This window comes from Sander vitreus, chromosome 9, assembly GCF_031162955.1.
Source record: "Sander vitreus isolate 19-12246 chromosome 9, sanVit1, whole genome shotgun sequence".
NCBI classification, from domain to species: domain Eukaryota; kingdom Metazoa; phylum Chordata; class Actinopteri; order Perciformes; family Percidae; genus Sander; species Sander vitreus.
Window position 1 is genome coordinate 16,481,578 of NC_135863.1, and position 19,862 is coordinate 16,501,439.

The 19,862-nt window shown below is 41.0% G+C and overlaps 1 protein-coding gene across 2 annotated transcripts in view; it reads right to left on the reverse strand.

Annotated features, from left to right (window-relative positions):
• The window catches only part of insrb (insulin receptor b), a 91,897-nt gene extending 74,074 nt beyond the window's left edge, over nucleotides 1–17,823 (reverse strand). For both annotated transcript variants that reach the window (XR_013502500.1, XM_078258939.1), the window contains exon 1: nucleotides 16,422–17,823. Coding sequence is in view for 1 of the 2 variants with exons in the window: in XM_078258939.1 (XP_078115065.1) it covers nucleotides 16,422–16,515 (94 nt within the window). In the remaining variant the exon portion in view is untranslated. The remainder of the gene's footprint in view (nucleotides 1–16,421) is intronic.
• Nucleotides 17,824–19,862: the final 2,039 nt, after the last annotated feature.

Sequence of the window (19,862 nt, forward strand, 5' to 3'; positions counted from 1 at the left end):
TGATTACTTTCTCATTGATCGCAAACTCCTCCCATCTGTCAGTTCATGCTCCTACAACCCCATTGTGATATCAGACCATGCAACAGTGGTTGTTGACATCTCTCTTCCTGGTAGATCTGTGTCACATTCCCTCTGGCGCTTCAGTTCTTTATTGCTTTCTGACCCAAACTTTGTTATGACTCTTAGTGATCGCATTGATTCTTTTCATTTCTATAAATTTAAACCCAGATACATCAGCAGCGGCCATCTGGGAGGCATGCAAAGCCTACTTGCGAGGAGAGGTAATATCTTACTCTGCTTATCAGAAAAAGATCACCTCTGAGAAAAGTACTAGCCTCGCTAGAGATATATCAGAACGTCAGTCAAAACGTGTGGTTTCAAAAGAAATACTCGTGAAAAAGGCTGAATTCAACGTCAGAATCACTGTTGAAATCACGTCATAACTATTACGAGTTTGGAGATAAACCGAGTAAACTGCTTGCACACCAAATCCGACAAGCATCCTCATCACAACATATTACTCTGATTAGTACTACTAATGGGACAACTATTAATCCACAGGTAATCGACAATCTTTTCAGAGACTTCTATGCCATGTTATACACCCCTGAATGTGTAGCTGATGAGACACAATATGAACAATTTTTCAACTCCTTAGAGATTCCCTCTATTCACAGTGCAGCGTCATCTAGACTTGATGAACCCTTTATGATTGGTGAACTTAGAAGTGCTTTAATGCTGATGCAGAGTGGTAAATGCCCAGGCCCTGACGGTCTCCCGGCTGAATTTTATATCAGATCAATTAGCTCCAATTTTACTTAACATGTTTAATAAGTCTATGCAAAATGGCATACTTCCCACCATTGTGGATCTCTATAGGAGAAATGTGGGCCATCCACCCGCCTTCCCTGTCTGTTTGACACTTAATTTGGCAGCAGGAATGAGAAGAGGAGGGAGGTAGGTATATAGGGGTGTCAGACAAACAGAAACAGCAGAGGAAAAAGCTTGGAGATGGAGCGAGGTGAATGAGTTTAAGTCCTCGATAGGAGATTAACAATTTTGAGGAAATGCATCCTCAGAAATGTCCCTTCTCTTAATAACACGTCTAAAAAGATACCATCTAGACATTTGTCTTTGTGTGTGCTGCTTGAATAGTTATGAGGTCTTCTTTTCACACATTCGTGCTGTAACAGTAACTGAATAAATTGCCCAAACTGTTCCAGCGAAGGCCAGCGCTTCTGTTGTTCACACAAGCAATGCCTGCATGTTATTTTACACTTGGCATGCTTGAATGTTATTTTATTATGATGACCATTCAAACACCACCATCAATACTGGTCCATCCTCCATACACAGACAATAGAGCATAACGCAATATGCCAGAACAAGATAGCGCTTAATGACAATACTGATATTTATATTAGTCTGCAGTAAAAAAAATAAAAAAAAATTCTTCTTGAGAGTAGTAAAAACAATTCTTCTTTCGAGTATTTTTTATTTTTGTAAACGCATTAAAAGTTAGACACCAAACTCTACATAAGACCTTCAGTCTGCTCTAAGATTGCTCTTTTGTTGTGCTGGATGAATGCATGTGAAATCATTTACGCAATTGTAATTAAATAAGGCCAGATTATGTTATTTATTAAAGGAACTGACTTTTAGAATTGGTCAAGAAAAGTGAATTTTGATTTTCATTGATGATGTTGATTGATGTTTTAATTTTCCATCAAGCAGTAAAATGGTTCCTTAGTTTACGATGGTGCGCCTAACTTGCCTTATTACATTGCAATGTACGCATGTGACTACAGCACGTGTACATTGCCAGGTTGATGCCGAAACGATATATTGTTCAGCTCTAAATTGAAGCAGCATTAATGTTACCACATCTTATGGAGTCCAGTTGCTGTAACTGACATTGACTATGATATTGTGGCATAAGCTCCTTGTTCACACAACCCTTTAGGAGCAAAATGGATGTAAATAGTAATAGTATAGACTGCATATGTAAAAACACCCTGAGCATATACAGTGCGAGTACTATATAGTGACACAGTATATGTATGATGTCAAAATTACTCAAGGTCTCAAGGCATTTGAGTACTTTTAATCTACTTGGCAACAGAACAGATTTTGATAAGGTGTGTAAGGTGCCGTTCTGAAAAACAGGTAGACTGGATACTGTTTTTTCAACCCTGGTTTAGACGTGTCCAGGCCCACGTTCCCACAGAAAACCTAAACGCTGTGGACTGTGGACACAATTCAGCTACAGTGTGAAGAAGCTACATGGTGACAACAGAGAAAAATATATTGATGATGATTTAGACTTTACTACACAGCAAATCACAGCTCTGCAGAATGGAAGACTGTGGTTTATGCAGTTTGCTTGCAACAGTGTGATCATCCGTGTAACCTCCCTCCTTTTACTTTCCTTGCAGATATTGCTTAGATCATAGGAATATTGGCCAGGACGGTTCTAAATCATAAGTATTGTGTGTAATGAATGTGATCAAAAAAAGCTAACATTTTTCCAATTAGCACTAATTCTATGTTACTGTAAAGACAGCAGAAATATTGGCAAATTTAACTCCAACTCCCTGCCATTTTAGCACGTCATCATATGTCTCTTTTCACATCTTTACTCCCTCTCCTTGTCAAAAATGAAGTAGAATTAGCTCACAGAATAAGATTGCCATTAGTGCCGCTCAAGAATTACTTGAGCATGACCGGTGCAACTGAGGTCATACCGATGTTAGTGGCTATCTCTGACAGAAACTGCCATCTCCAGTATTCAGTGAGCAACCACAGCAGCAGCCTCAGTTATAGTGTAGCTACAATTTCAGACAGATTCTTCTTTTATTTTTAGAGTTGTGCTCCCTGCAGAGAATTTAATATGCATTAACTAACAGTAGCTGGTTGGTTAGCCCAGTGCTGGCTGGCAGCGAGAAAGTGGATCACACTGGCAGTTTTAGAAGGTGAGAGTGAAGCCCCCTGTGGCACGGGGACCAGCCTGCCTCTGCCTTTGACTGTAGCAATGGGCAGCCGCATGTTAGCTTAGCGTGAAACCGGACCTGTCTAGCATTAAACCAGGTGGCAGCTAACTCTGGACTGTGAGAAGTTTCCCCTCTCTGTCAGCTTAGACGCATGTTGCCCCGTTGATGAGGTGATCTGCTGATTATAGATTTGTCAACAGCTCAGTTGCTGAACAAACCCCAGGAGTGAGAATATGCGGCCACAGTGCCAAGTGGATTGCAAGTGGAAAAATGCATTTGTTTGTTAATATAGCTGTGGAAAGTCCTGAGAGGTAAAGCCAGCTCCCTGTGTGCCCACTGCCAAGCTGTGGCTTCTACAGGGAAAAATGATCCTGAGAAATTGCATGAAAGGCATTTTGATTAACATGTACCAACTTGTACCTCCAAAACAAAGAGAGTTGAGGACCAAAATAGCAGTACGTGAGCCAGGGAAAGACAGAGAGGGGGGCAGTTTGAAGAGTGATAATAATCTCAGCGTGCCATTAAATCAAAAAAATATGTTTAAGAAGAAATCTTCAGTTAACAATAAGAGGGGACAATGACCAAGTGATACGACAAGCGAGGGTAGCAAACAATCGTGACTGACCTGTACTTCCACATTTGAGGGCATCACATAAAGGTGGGGGTGCTTGGTAAGGGAGACGGAGCGGAGAGAGAGGGAGTGTGTGGGTCGGAGCACCTGTTCCTCCATTGCCTCAGTTTCCTATTGAGGAGCATGGCAAGGGGAGCTGGCCTAGCCTATTTATATACAACGCTGGGTCCTGTTACAGCTGTGGCACAAGGCCAGGCTGTGCCATATTGAAGCGGGTAGAAAAGAGCAACATGCAGGCCCTGCGCTGTCAGATGGCTGGCCAAGAAAAGGGAAGCCTAAATCAGATCACACTGGTGACTTTGGCTCGCCTCCTTCTATCTACCTTCCGGAACTGGCAAAGGAGAGAGGAAGGGAGGGATGGAGGGAGAAAGGCAATGATGGCTTAGACAGAGAGAAAGAATGAGGAAGAGAAAAAGAAGTGTGTGTGTGTGTGTGTGTGTGTGTGTGTGTGTGTGGGGGGGTGTGCTGCGGTGCTGGGTCACTGTCACTTGTCTTTAAAAACAATGACTCACTATTTTCTACTTCCACCGAGCTTGGTTTGACCAAGGCTGCTAAGAGAGAGGAGAGGAAAGGTACTGTACTGTGAAAACCGACAGCTGATTGGACGAACGCGTCACGTGGGTCTGGCTGCTGCTTCCGGATTTTGGATTTTTCAACCGGCCATTAATGACGACTCATTCAGATTACGATCTCATATTGTACTAAAGTAGTTCATTATTGTTCATATTTTAAGCGAGAAATAGGCCATGCAGTTGCTGAATCTGTCTTCATTTCAGATCGACAAAGGTCAGTTTAAAAGATTTTCGTCAGATTTTGAGAGGCTAGTCATGCTCATCCCGCTTGCCATTTCCGGGTGAGTCCCGACTGCCCCGTCTCCGACTGAGCATGTCAGGTCGGCTAAAATAAAGGCCGACAGCTCCTCCAATGGACGACGGCACGGAACACACCGAAGAGACTCGAGTCACTGACAGCTCAATGGTGTTTTTTGCCTCCAACGGCGCCTTCCAGGCAGCTAACCCTAACCTTAACCTTAAACATAACCATTGCCGTGCTGCCTCGGAGGAGACGTTGGGGGCAAAAAACACCAAAGACCTCGCCAGACTGTCCAACGGCTGATTATCTGCCCGGTGTGTAGCTGCCTTTAGAGTGACAGAGTACCTGATAGGAACTGATCCCTGTAGCCAATGTCCACCAACCTAAACACCAAATATCCACTGCTTGGACATGCGTAGTCTGACAGTGAAAAAGGTCTCATTTCCATCTTATACCGTATGTAAGATTGATATGAGATATGATTGAGATAAGATGACTCTTAGAGACTCTAAAGGTATTTTTCAGCCGCCACTTTCACAATCAAAAACAACTAACAAAAAATGTGCCCATATTTTACAAGAAAATACCAATACATTTTATCTGGCAACCTTGCAGATTGCTAGCCTGTCTCTAGATCTCCAGCGTACTGTTACAGCCCTGCTCTGACTCCATACTCAAAACTCAAAAATACCCAGCAAACAAAGGCCAAGAATTTAAAATCATCAATCCATGTTAAGCAGATAAGATGTTTATTGTCTTTGTATGGGATGTTTTTCCTTATTGCCCAGTTCCTCATTCCATTTCCAGCCTTTTCTCCTTCCCTCTGCCTCATATGCTTCTGCAGCACAGCATAGTGAAATGTAACCTTTTGAAAGGAAAGTCACATGAAAGGATTTAAAATGCAGACCGCTGATGCAAACTGCATCTGCAACTACATGGAACCCAACAGATATACACACAATAACACAGATCTTTCCACTTAATTCCATGACTGATAGTAACCAACATGTTCCCCGTCTAAAAAATTATTGGACAGCTGGTAATACACAAACCAAGGAAAGAAAAAATCTGAGAAATTCTGACCACGCCTTACAAAACAGCTAAACCAGGTGGTGCTCCAAACAAATAAAAGCATGTTGGGGGGAGCAGCATTCCTGACATAGTCAAAGCATTTGGGAACAGACAGAGGAGGAAACAAGAGCAGGTAATCAACTGCAGGCTGGACTGTGCTGAAGATATACTGAAGTGCAAGACAGACAAAACACACACACACACACACACACACACACACGAGTGAATAATACAAAAAACATCTGATGTTCCTTTTTATTGTCCCACGTTAGTGAGTTAAGCGCAGAGCAGTGTCTTGGTGTGGTGAGCTTCGGCCTGAGAGGGAGGCAGCCAGGGCTCGGTTCCCCTGCTTGACTTGCAGCCACACGGCAGCAGCTGCAGGGCCCGGCCCCACCAACGCTCTAACCCACAAACCAGATCTACACATGAGCCTGGACGAGCTACGCCTGCCTGATGGATCTGCCAAATAGGCTTCTTCAAACTCTGTATGGCTTTCTTTCTTCTTCCAAATCAGCCTGTCTGCCTGCTTGAGACCTCTATGGTTGAACAATGGCTGTGAAGCTACATTTTCAATCCTAACCTGCTTCCTGTAGTGCTGCAGTTTGTGCCACTCAGCATTCAGACTGAAACGGAAAAAGAAGAAAGGGAGAGTACGAGAGCTTTGATGGGACAGCTGCCCAGGCTGTAGCTCAACATGCTAACTCTTTTTTTGACACCGTAGTTTTTACCTCCAGCTAAAACAGTTTAGGGGTTTAGTGGAGGTATTCCCTGTGTGGTGAATGGACGAGTGAGCTCATCCCGAGCATGGCAAATCCTATTGATTTGACTGAAATGCTGCAAGGCTGCCAACCCCGAACCAGAGCAGAATCCAAAATTTGATGTAAATGAAGAAAAACACCCAGAGGAGGAAATAATTTGATTCTAACTGCCTTGAAATGAGACTCTGATTGTTTGTGTATATATGAATGTGTGTGTGTGTGTGTGTGTGTAAGGACTATAAAGAGAAGTGAGGAGACACAACAACAAGCACAGGAGACGGGAAAGCATAAAAGAGATGAACAAGAAAAAAACAAGACGGAACATGAGTGTTGTAGAAAGCAAAGTGGTACAGGAGCAAACAGAGAGACGGGGAAAGAGTTGACCAAGACAGAAAAGTGGGAGATCAGAGGGGAGGCTGGCGGGATGGAGAGGCCAGGTCAATTTAATGGCCCGTTTGTCTGCACTGTTAGACCACCAGCTCTCACTGGCTGCTGCAGGAAACACACACACACACACACACACACACACACACACACACACACACACACTTACACTTTCCATTGCTCAGGTCTGTGCCTACAGCTTCAGTGCCTCCTTCCATCTAAAGTCCAACTGAAATTAAATTGTGTTTTTGTCTGTTACAGCATAGATATCTGCTCTGTAAATCACTGGTCCTGTGTTGTTCTTTTCGAAAAAGAAATCTGATATTTAATGGGAGAAAGAAAACTATTTTTTATATTTTTTGGTTCTCCCTAGTTTTGCATTCGACAGAATAATGTGAATTATTTGTCTACATAGACAGATATCTTGCTCCAATAAAGCCAATCTAATCCGTTTTTGTTACTCTCTGCCTTGTAACACCACTTTCTTACTGACTTGATATCATTACACATGAAGCGGCAAAGCACTGTTCACATTATCTATAAACATTTAGTCGTAGGTTTTTGATTGTGGGGAAATATCTCCTCCGCCTGCTGTTTGTTTTTCCACAAAACCCCTTTGCAGATTTCCAAAGACTTTCAATCATTGCCCTCCTCTTTTGGTTTTCCTGTACAGGACATCCACGGGCATGCTAGGCATGGACGGAATACTGACGTCATGTTAACATTCAAAAGGCCCCCTAGCCAACAAATCATCTGCTGTTCCTAGTCTCTGACAGACAAGTCCCTGGAGGGGAGGGCCTGTGGCCACAGCGGTATTGTAAAATGACTTCCATTCATTACGCTGTCATTTAACAGCAAGGCATGATTCAATATGGGCCCCCTTTAACTGTAAGTGAATTAGGAATGCTTAATGCAGACTCGTAAACTAGGCGCAAGCTCTATATCTCTCCGTTCCTTTTCACTCCGTCTTGGCATGAGTCCGTCCAGTGTTTTCTCCCAGATGGAGGCTAGAGTATCAGCGTTGCCACAATGGGACACTCCTTTCACTCCAGTCTGTCTTAAGTGTCTGCTTTCCTCACTTTCTTCAAGAGCAAGACGCCTAATGGCCAGTTAAACATTGTTACAGCAACAAAAGGCACGTGATGCGCACACACACACACACGCACACCAAAGCATGTGTCAACAACTATACAATGACATTAAAAAGAAAAATAGGTCTGACCTGAATGCTTCAAAGCCTAATGTTTTGCCATAACTGATGCTTACGTGTCTACTCAAATGCTTTGTTGATTTCTTGCCCAGAACACACACACACACACACACTTTCTAATTTGCTTGACTGAGAATATTTGTCGATCCGCTGTAGACTTTGATCTTTGCTAATGATTTCCAAAACTGTAAATTGCATTGCAGCAGTTTCAGAAAAACACTGTCAATTTCTGTTAACCTATCAAAATCAGTTTGTCATTTGTGAAATGGTTAATTGGTCAAGCACAAATCTGAGTGAGCTGAACTCAATTGATTCGCACAAAATGTTTCCCAGTTTTAACAAAAACTGAGCCTGAGAGATGTATTCTGGCGTGTGCCAGGCTATTAGTGGGTTCGTTATTACATGTATCACTGCCAAGGATCAAACAAAAGCCACTGACAATAGATACATCTCCCAAAACGCAGAAACAAACCAGTTAATAAAAATCAGTTAACAGTCAAAATAAAAAAAAAAAAAAAATCATACAAGCATATATTCTGTAATTAAAAGATCGTATGTATTCCTTGGCCAGTGGTTTTGTGAGGCACGGCCAGATTCTTACCCATCTGGTTTCATGACTAGTGGGTGAAATGGTGCAGAGGTGGAAGGAGCCATACAGTGGGCACGGAAATGAATCGAGAAGGAAGGTGCATTGTATACCCTCTTTCTGTGGTGGTTTCTATTCCCCCCCACCCCCTCCAGGAGTACAGTGTTGCTGGAGGTGATCAACACTGCAGTTTGCCAGTCTTGTGCAGGACTTCTGCAGAAGGCTGTGATCAGTAAGCACTGGCCATGCAAAATTGACAAGTGAATCACAAGTAATATTATGGATCAATTTCAACACTTTTATAACTGTTATTGTAGCGAGTGTGGGACCCAAGCAGGACTAACTCTCATTGGTTATTGACAGACTGAGATTCAGTGAGTTACTCCCACATAGCACAGGATACATACTGATTGACGAGATGCCCTGATTTGATTACAGGTGTTGGGAGTGAATTGTTGAAACAATAAGGGTACAGCACTAAGGGGGTCGAGAGAGGCAAAATCAGCCATGATTGTATCGCCACTGGCAACATTCAAAATCACACAGCAGCACCTCAATAATCTGCCACTATAGACTATATTAAGACATCTATAACAAAATGATTATCCAATTTTCTGTGATCACACGCACAGTTAAATGTGTGTTAAATGCAGCAAGGCTAGAAGTGTATTTACAGGGAGGAGGGGCGAGTACAGTACTGCCAGAACAGCTAGTGCCGTCACCATAGTAACCCATCTCAGGCTAGTTCATCAGGACAAAAACAGAACCCCCCCACCCCACCCCCAACACACACCTCCTGAACACATTACACATACAAGCATGAGTGCTCATAAAAGGACACACAGACGCAGCAAACACAGCCTAATCAGAAAGGTCCATGTGACTGGGTTTTCACAGTGTGCAGGTGTACATGTTAAGCATCACTTAGGAGCAAGCAGGCCTAATAAGAGAGGAGAAAGCAAAAACCAAAGGGGGGGGGTGTGTCAAATGGATGGTGTTCACACATTTAAGAGGTTTGAAAGAGGAGGCTTTCCCACCCCATTCAGAGCAGGATTAGCAGGTGTGTGTGTGTGCGTGCGTGAGCGTGAGACAGGTCCGCAGGCTTTGCGCATCTGCAGTGTGAAAGAACAACAAATCAGTGGATGAGAGTGAACCCTCTAACCCCTGAACATAAACGCAAACGGAGGTAGGGAGGGAGAATGAGGGACGGATATAGGAGGGAGGGAGGGAGGGAGGGAGGGAGTGAGGGAGCGAGAATGAGAGATGGATATGGGAGGGAGCGAGGGATTGAGGGAGGGAATATGGGAGGAAAGGGAGCTCCAGCATAAAGAGTGGAGAGATACACAGTTGGAAGGAAAAGAGGGAGTAGAAGTTGTTGTGATGCAAACAACTTCTACTGATTTAGATTTCACTGATCAAAATTGTTGCATTTTTGACATGCACAAATCATATACAGATCATATACAGCAGTTGATGAAGGACTGATGAATTAAAGTGTAAGAAGAAAAGAAAAACAAAAAGGCAAAATGCATATGCCTAATGCTTAAGTCGGTGTGTGTGTGTGTGTGTAATTAACTGCTAAGAGACTCACTGGGCTGTGTGACAAACGACCACTTCTTAGTCATATGACGGTCCTCAAAATAAATTTAACCCATCAGGTTCAGACAGACAGAGAGAGACACAGACAGACACACACACACGATACAAAGAGTGTGGCGTTAGCACAAAGTTATCCACATACAGTGCTATGCAAACAATTGCAAAAATTCAATTTCATTTTTTTTGTCTGAGATGCAAACAACTAATTGTTATGAAGTTCATTACTAGCACATATTGTTCAAAAGGCAGAATAAACACAATTTTAAATGTTTATTATTAGAAAGTATCAAATAAAATGACAGAACTAAGCCTGGTGCAGTTGATATGCATTAGCTCTTCTAATTTGAACTTTATTATATCCATGAATGTACCTTGTATTACTTCAGAGTTAAGTATTGTAAAGATCTCAGACAAGAGTTGTAGCTCAACAAATTGGGGGTGTTTAGAAAAAAGACTAACAAAGATTCAAGACTCTTTAAACCCACCCACTGTAGAGTTGTTCAACTGTGTTACATCTTTTCCACAGCCCTGTTACACTGTAAACAGGAAGTTGTTTCTTCACATTTCCAGACACAAACTTACATACATAAGCTATTGTCAGTGAGGTCAGACTTAGAAACGGCTACAAGATCAGTATCCGACAGAGATGGACACGTTATCTGGTGTGAGTTTGACCCTCAAATTACAGAATGGTTTTCTTAACTGTAACCACCAGAGCCCATATACAGATTACCATGTGACACAAACAATTCAGCATTCCTCTCTCACTCATCTGGAAACACTGTTTAAAATGTCAATTTCTACACAATGGCTTACAGTCTGCTGTCCACTGAACTGCTTCACTAAGCAAGGGTGGACAATGAACTGTGCAAGAATGTGTCATTTTGGATGTGTAGCTAAAGCCTGGATCAACATTTTCAAAAACTGGAATTTTTCTTCCATTAAAATCAAGCCACGTTCAGCCTCATCAGCTTTGGACAGCATCTTCGCCTGAAAAACATGGTCAAAAACCCCAGACCACTGTGGATTGAAAGCCAATATGATCATTAAAGATGGACATTCAAATTCACTCACATTAGGACACGGACATGACCTCAGCCAGTGTCTGGTCCTGCCTGCAAAAGGCCCCTAAAAGATCCCATTGCTGATCCCCGTATTACAGGGCCAGCTCAACTTGGATTTTACTGTGTGAAGTCACCAACAGTTAAAATAGGGCAGATCCCAACAGCAACAAGGACTATCAAATCAGATAGTTGCAGCATGGCGTAACGGCGTGTGTGTGTCTGTGTTCCCCGCACACCATCCATCCCCTCCCGACTCGACCACATTTCTGTGCAGTGAGCAGATGTTTACATAAACAGTCACAGTTCTCCATCTAGGAATGGGACTCAGAGGAGAGGGCATCAGCTAAGCTCCATTTTGAAAACAAAAACAAACAAAAAAAGCAGCCCTAGACTAATGCACATATTTCAGCCTCACATGATCCAGTGTTGCATATGAAGAACTAATTTGATCATTGTGTTCTCAAATAAACTGAGTAGCTTGAATCAATTCATTGTCGAGTCAATTTAATTTGGTTAATTTGGCAATGACAAAGTTTTTAGAATATGAATGAATACACTACAAGTCACTGGCAGGAGTTCTCCATAGCAATGGACATTGAGGCTAATGGGTTGTGTAGTCTTTATAGAGATATTCAATACACAAAACTAAAGTAAAAAAATATATATATTTTTCTTATAAAATCTACATTGAAACTGATAGCCATAGATGCCAATTTCATTTCTGTTCAGTATCAATTAGGCTATTCTCTTCGTTTTACTTCCAATAGTCTTATAAACTTGTTTGTAGGCTAAAAATCAAATAAGAGCTAAAATGTGGCTAAAATAACTGGTTAAAAGTTATCAAATCCAGGCATAATTGTCCAGCCTTCAACATACCTATGCCTACACATTATGCCTTACAGCTACACTTGACATCTTGACCATGCTTTTGTAACCCCTGGCTGGGTATATTTCTTCATCCACTGGCTATTCAAAAACTTGAGAACACTGTACATTAATAATTATTGTCTCTACTGAATTTAAATAATTCTTTCAGCTTTTGCAATCGATTATAAAATAAAAACAATGTTAACGTTGTACTGAAGCATCTGTCAAAAGCACACACACAGCAAACTATGCTTGCTTGTCAGCCGATAAAATTGTGGAGTCAAAAGGTCAGGTTGTGTTTGTCATCCTCCGCTTGTGTTGCTGTTGGAAAAGACTGCCAGAAAAAAAAAAACACACACACACACAAAGTGACAACTAAACGACAAAAAAAATCTATTGGCAAGTTAGGAGAAGTTGTAAGGGATACTTGGAAAGATAAGAGCAGAGGAGGAAGCACTTAGGAAAGGCACCCCAACAGTTAATTTTCTTTAGCAGTACATATTGCCTTCCTGGCCAACACTCAAAACACAGCTGGTAGAGTCCTCAGTTCATAACTACCATTGTCTGCAGGCTCTTTGAACATGGACTACCCAAACTTACAATGGCAATCTGCGATCAGCGCTACGGCTGCATTGTGAAAGCCAGGTTTCTGCATGTAGCCCATTAAACATACAGTATAGGGTAGAAAATGAATAACTATTTAAATACAGATTCTTGTTTCTCTGTTTACTGGCCATGGTATAAGCACAATAAAGTCCTTTGAGGTATCCTGGAATAAAGTATAATGGGTTCAATAGAGGAATGGTCACTCTGCTTTACATTGCGACATTCCTTGCCTCTGCCCGATTCATTGTGTTTATGTATCAGACACCTTGTCATATATTAACGCTTTACTAATTTCCTAACACGTATCATGCAATTTGTCCATTTGATGAATTGGATGTGTGGTGGGTCAAGGGGGCCACTCAGGGCACACGGGCTAGTGCTAACAGGCAGCCCACTCTTGAGCCTGACGCTCTGGTACACACTGTTCTCATGCATGACCACCATCTCCTGACACACACACACAGAGAAAACATACATTGCCCGGAAGTGGGCAGGTCAGGAGCTGAGAGATGAGATCCTGCAGACAGCACAGGGTGGCTGGGGTGTATACTGATAAACACACACACACACACACACACACACACACACACACACACACACACACACACACACAGCATCTCTCGTCCTAATTTTACAAATCAACATGTTACTCCACCAGCAGAGTTGGTACTATTCAGCTGTAGTTCCTGAATAAATGTGACTGAACATTTAATTCAGATCGTCAGGGTGGTGGATTCTTTAGGTCAGGGATCTTCAACAGGGGGTCCGGGACCCCTAGGTGGTCCTCAGAGTCACTCCAGGGGGGCCTCCAAATAATTGTTCATTTGAAAAAAAAAAAAAGTCTTAACATGATTCCAACATATTAGCAAATATAAATCCCCACTGATGGTAGCCATCCACAGATACAGTTCATCCCAAAGGATTGACTGTTCCACATGTGTTTAACATTAAAACATGATTTATAAAATCATGCCAATAATTATTAGGCTGTTTGAATAGCTTTTCTATGCAAAAAAAAGGTATCTAAAAATGCTTTAGGTTGCCCTAAAAGTTATTGTAGGACCAGATTAATATGAAACTCCATTTTATACAATATATGTGGTAGGGGGTCCCTGATCCGTCTCTCTTTCAGTTAAGGGGTCCTTGGCTTAAAAAACGTTGAAGACCCCTGCTTTAGGCTTTACAGTCAGTGTGACAGACTTGGCTAAGAAGCATACAGACTGTGGAAAGTATACATAACAACACATGCATACACACTGCCCTTTTCCAACAGAGCTGTGCTTACAAGCCTGAGAGGAACAAGAAGGGGGCAAGGCTCCCAGTTGCACAACTTGTTTTTCACAATTTAGACCAGGAGACAGCTCCTTACTTTAAAAAACCGCTAACTATGACAAGGAGCCCAATCAAAATCAACAACAGTCTGTAAAAAAAACACTTTGTTATATTCTCTAGAGAGCATTCAGCAGATCACAGCCGCAGCGTGGTTTATATACCCATACTACTTTCTCTTTCCCATGAATGAGGTGGAGATGTCCGGCAGCGTGTGGATTTAGAATAAAGTATTCTAAGTATTTTGGTTGTCCCCCCCCCCCAGGCGTAAACATCTCAAGAGTGCCAAATATGGTCACTTCCCAGAGAATTAAGTAAATCAGGAACCACAAACATCCAATGACATAGACCCCACTCTGAGAGAGAGAGAGAGAGAGAGAGAGAGAGAGAGAGAGAGAGAGAGAGAGAGAATACCAGCAGCCATGTCTCATAAGACCCCTTTCAGGGGCCTCTGTTCTGTCTGCATACATGACCTGTGTAAAGTAGCCAGAACATTTCCTTTGAACCTGGCCACTGGGAGACATTATTAATAACTCAAAGTTTGAAAAAAGTCACAACGTGACGAAATAAAATAAAAGAAATACTATTTTATTAACGGTTTCATTAAACTGATTAGTTCCCTAATTTTAAACTCTATTCACATGCACTGGGTTCTAGTACTGAAACACTGAACACAAACCTCAAAAGTACAAATGTAGGCCATAGGTTAAACCGCTGATAAACAAGTAAAATGTGCTTTCATTAATTTCAGTGCACTTGTAATTAGAGCTGGGCAATATATCGATATTGTGTTGATATATCGTGATATGAGACTAGATATCGCCTTAGATTTACTTACCAGACTGTTGTAACTGTTCTATTATTTGCCTTTACCCACTTAGTCATTATATCCACATTACTGATGATTGTTTATCAAAATTGTCATTGTGTAATTATTTCTTGAAAGCACCAATAGTCAACACTACAATGTCGTTGCGGTATCAATATCGAGATACTTGGTCAAAAACAGTGATATTTGATTTTCTCCATATCACCCAGCCCTACTTGTAATCCAGCTATTCTTTATCTACAATGAGGTTTCCATTGAGACATCCATTCATTCAAACTGAGATAATTATAGTAAGTTAACACATGGTCAAATGTATTATCTACTTTAAGTAACAAGATCTGTTTTTCTCATTTAATTCTCTCCCACTGTCAACTTGACCTTTTAAACATATTACAAGCTTAACCATGAATATACAATGCAGTCAATTTGCTGGAAAATTAGTTATGAGTCAAGTCAGTGTATTTCTATAATTTTTCAGGATAGATTAGATGAACTTTTATGCCAATAAAAAGATACTGCTGATTTTAAGGCGATTTTCCTCCATTATAGGACTGCTTTAATGCAACAGTAGCCAACAATAATCGCATCAATTTAAAACAAAATAATGCAAATTGTCATTCCACTGATATTATTATTAAGGCGAGGTCATTAAGCAGTTTAAAGCTGGATCGCTATCTCCAGCACTCCCTCTAAAGCATCGCGGCACTGTTTATATTACTCGCAGTTATATTATTACATTCAAAACCCCAATTCATTGATGAAATACACCACACAGAATAAACATGCTCCGTACTTTGGTGCGACCTGCTAAAGAGAAATGTAGGCTAATCCACCACCTATAAAGAGACTTCTTAGCGTCGGCGGCTAATTTGTTTACGTTCAGGGTGTGTGTGTGTGTGTGTGTGTGTGTGTGTTGTGTGTTTGTGTGTGTGTGTGTGTGTGTGTGTGTGTGTGTGTGTGTGTGTCGCCATGAGAGGCCTAGCTGCGCTCACAGGGCCAATCCTGCTACTCCCAGTTTAGACTCGCTGCAGTAGACCACACTCGTCCAGTTACAGCGACTAATCTGGCCCTGGGGCTGGCACATTCAACACAGGCCGCTAAAATATGTACCTTTAAGAGACGGAGCGAGGGGGGCGGGGATATTACTCAATTTACCCAGGAATGTCAATTATTAGCGCGCAGCTACGCATACGCAACACCTTAAATTACTAGCCCCCTTAATTAGACTCTGTATGAAACTTTACGCATGCGTCAGAATGAAGGCGAGTCTCGTGACTACAATCTTAATTGATCAAATAAAGATAATAATAAAAAGAATTAAGAAACCGTGTCAGTGATGAGACAAACTTTCTTAAATGTGTTAATATTTAAACAGTAATATTCCTATTGTAATTACCGTTATCTATATAGAGCTCTTTGGTATGTTTATGGTGTCTTTATTATACTTTATGGTAGTTTATCCCCCTATGATACAATAATCTTACACAAATGTATGTACACGTGTAGCCTAATGTCTACTGCATTGTGGTATTTACTTAAACAAATTTGTAAACTCAAATTGGTTTTACTTCTGCATACGTGTGCAAACTAACACATTTATTTACATTAAATATAAAAAGGGAGTAAACATATGTGTCAAACATACAGCAACATGGCTAGGAACATTTTAAAAAGTAATACTTACTTTCTCCGTGTATTAGTCCACACTGGCATATAATGCAGGTGCCGATGATAAAAAACACAATTTGTGCTCGCAGCTTTAGCGTCCACCGTCTCATTTTGACTTGAAGATAAGCTCTGCTCTCTTCTTGAAGCGTCTCAAAAAATCTTGAGGGAGAAATGTTTATTTCAAAATGCGTTGGAATATCAAAAGTATTGAACAAATTCTTTAAAAAATTAAGGTCCAATATAGCCAACTGATTCAACGTTGCCCCCCGTAAGCCGGGGGGAGTAATACATTTATGAGTATCTTCCCAGCCAAGTTTGTGATGTATGTGAGCCCTGGAAAAAAATACAGACCATTAAATAACGTGATCTTGGGTTCTGGCAACACATGTGCGAGTAAAGAGCTTCATTTTCCATAAGTGAAGGCGACAGTCCGCGTTCATCTGTTTGATTGTGGTGCTCCACTGAATCAATAGAGAAATAACAGTATTTTTATTAATATCCCACACGCAAGAGGGCTAGTTTGGAGGTCCCCAAAGGAAGTCCACTGGCCCCGGGCTCATTTCTCTGTAATGCACTGCTCCAATGAGGGACGACACACTTCAAAAACAACTGGTAAGAAGTATTTTCCCTATGCACAGCGTTAAAAAAAAAAAAAACTGCCTCCTCTTCTGTTCCTCCAGCACACATGAGCTGAAGTTGTGGATATCGCCAAATGCAGAGCCAAGAACGGGAGATGGCAGGGTTTGCGTTATCTCCTTTGAAGTCCACAAGTCTTTATAGTACCCCTGTTTGCTAGTATCTTCTCAGAAGCTCGTCCTTTAAAAACAGATGGCAGCACATCCCAGGAAACTCCTCCAAGCAGCTAGCTACGTGCAGGAAAAACGTGCAGCGATACAGCTTTCCCTACTACGACCTTCCTCTGAACTCCTTCATCCCCGTTGACCACCACGCCGCAAACGAATGAGCACCCATAAAACGACAAAACGGGAGAAAGAAAACAAAAAAGGGAAACTTGGGAGGTAAACGTTACTTCTTTCCCATCCACTGTGGAGGAAAAAATGACAAAAATAACATCTCCGTTTAACCTGCACGTTGCTATGAAGTGAGAAAACTCCACCACGCCGCCCGTTTCTTTCTCTCAGACTAACGTTAGCTGATAGGGAAAAACAGCTAACGTTAGCTAGCTAATCCAAAACAAACGAGGTTTCAGTGTCGGCGATGGGGTTAAACATTAAAAAAAAAAGAACACACACACAAACAAAGTCAGTATCCCGTCTGCGATAGTCAAAAAACAATGAGGTAAACAAACATAAAAAGACTTAAAAAGACGGGTCAAGTGTAAAAACTTGGATCCCCGTTCCGTTTAGCGGTTGCTCTCCCTCAGGTTCCCCCTCTTTCCGTCTCTCTTTCTGCAAAGCTCTCCACCAGTAAACAAGTCCTGCCAGTCACCTCAGCTGGGCCACACATGGTCTGCAGGAAAACACGGAGCAGATAATCGGTTACCCAACCACAGAGTCCGGATCTGGACTGTCTGTTGGTGTCAAAACATCGGTGCTCTTTGTCGGGGGGAATGGGAAGGTGAATACAAATCAACACCTTTTAAAAACGAATTTAGAGTAAAATAGGATTGGATAATGTGTAAATAGAAATAGGTCAAACAGAAGATCCCCTTTCTGATATCATGTATGTCTGTTCAAATGGAAAATCACCTGTTAAATTATCAAGTAACTATTTATATTTAATATTTTGGATAAAGTTCTATTGAACTCATATTGGACTCTATCATATAGGATTTATATATATGATTACCACTACAGAAATCTTATAAAATGTTCCTATCGGAATCATGATAAAGGGCAATTTCAACTTTTTCAGTTTGCATTCTTTAATACAGATTGTGGAGGATAAATGAGTAGTAGTAGCCCTGCAATAATTAGTTTTAGTTAATTAATTAGTTTTAAGGTGTCCGCTGACAAATCTTTTTATTATGATTAATCTGCTGATAAATATATCGATTGATCACTTTGCTTACAAAATATCAGAAAATATTAAAATGTATAAATAAATAATTATGATTTTCCAAAAGACCAACAGTCCACAACTCAAAGATACTCATATTACTATCATATAGTATGACATTGAAAAGCAAATAACAACTGGAATTTGATTGCTATTTTTGCTTGAATAATGACTGAAACTATTAATCAATTAATTTCCTTGATGAATCGACTAAATCTTCTCAGTTCTAACCAGTTTGGAAAATATTTGTTTTGCTGTTTGGCATATGTGGTCTTTTACACTGTTATTTCTCAAATAAATACAAAATCAACTTATATTTCTTATCATCGAAGACTAGCCTTGATTTAGGTGTTTACTTACAGCCCATGTCAGTATATATATATATATATATGGTAAGCTAATATTGGCCAGGTGATTTATCAGACTTATCGTGAGATTTTAGCTTAGACCTTCTTTTTGTTGTTTTCAAATATTTCCATATAATTATCAAGTAGGAACATTACTTTGAAAAAGATACAGAGCATTTTGGAATCAAACCCCAACAATGTGAAAAGCCACAGATGAAGCAAAGATGACACAATCCTTTTTTTAACTAACAATGTCCCAACTTGCTGAACCAAGCAGCATACAACAGTTGATTAACACATATACGATATTGTGTAACAGGATAACATGCAACTATTATATAATGATTTTTACATTTTCACCAGATTTTCTTTTTCACATTGTCATAGAGCACTAAGATTTGTTGGCAAAACAAATTTGCTCTGTACCATAGAGCAGTGTAAACATTACACACTGCCTTGGCCTTGCAGCCAGGTAGTAAAATATCTGCCTGCAGTAGGGAAAGTACACAATCAAATGTGCATAGCAAATACTCTTGTAATGAAACCTGTTGGATGGAACCTAACTGCACACACTACCTGGAAGTTTTTCCAGCACTTACAGGATGGGTGAATCTGGCCACAGTTCTCACCTTAAGAGAATAGAGAATAAAGTAGAAGATTGGCTTCTTGTTTATCACATGGGGGTGCAGTTTGTGTGCTTAGATGGCTATATGCAGGTCTACTCTCCTAAGAGCTTGTGGAGCAAGCTTGTTAATCTGAGGAATGTTGTTACCCAGTGAACAGAGTAAATGAGGTCTTAGTGAGATTAAATGTCACAGGTCTGAAGGACTAAGGGCTGTGGAATCTAGTCAAAACAGATCTCTTCGTGGTAGTGACACTGTCTGACGCCAACTGGAGGCACACACATGCAGTCTCTCTTCTTCTCTTCACACACTTGTCCCACTTCCCCTGCTGTGCATAACACAAATTTCTTTAATTTTTCAGTGGGAGTAGAGGAAGTCAAGTGATTGGATTTTTATCCCACTAACCCACCTAGAGTGCTGTTATGAGTCTACACATGCAGCACTTGTGCAGCACTACAGCTGTTGTAC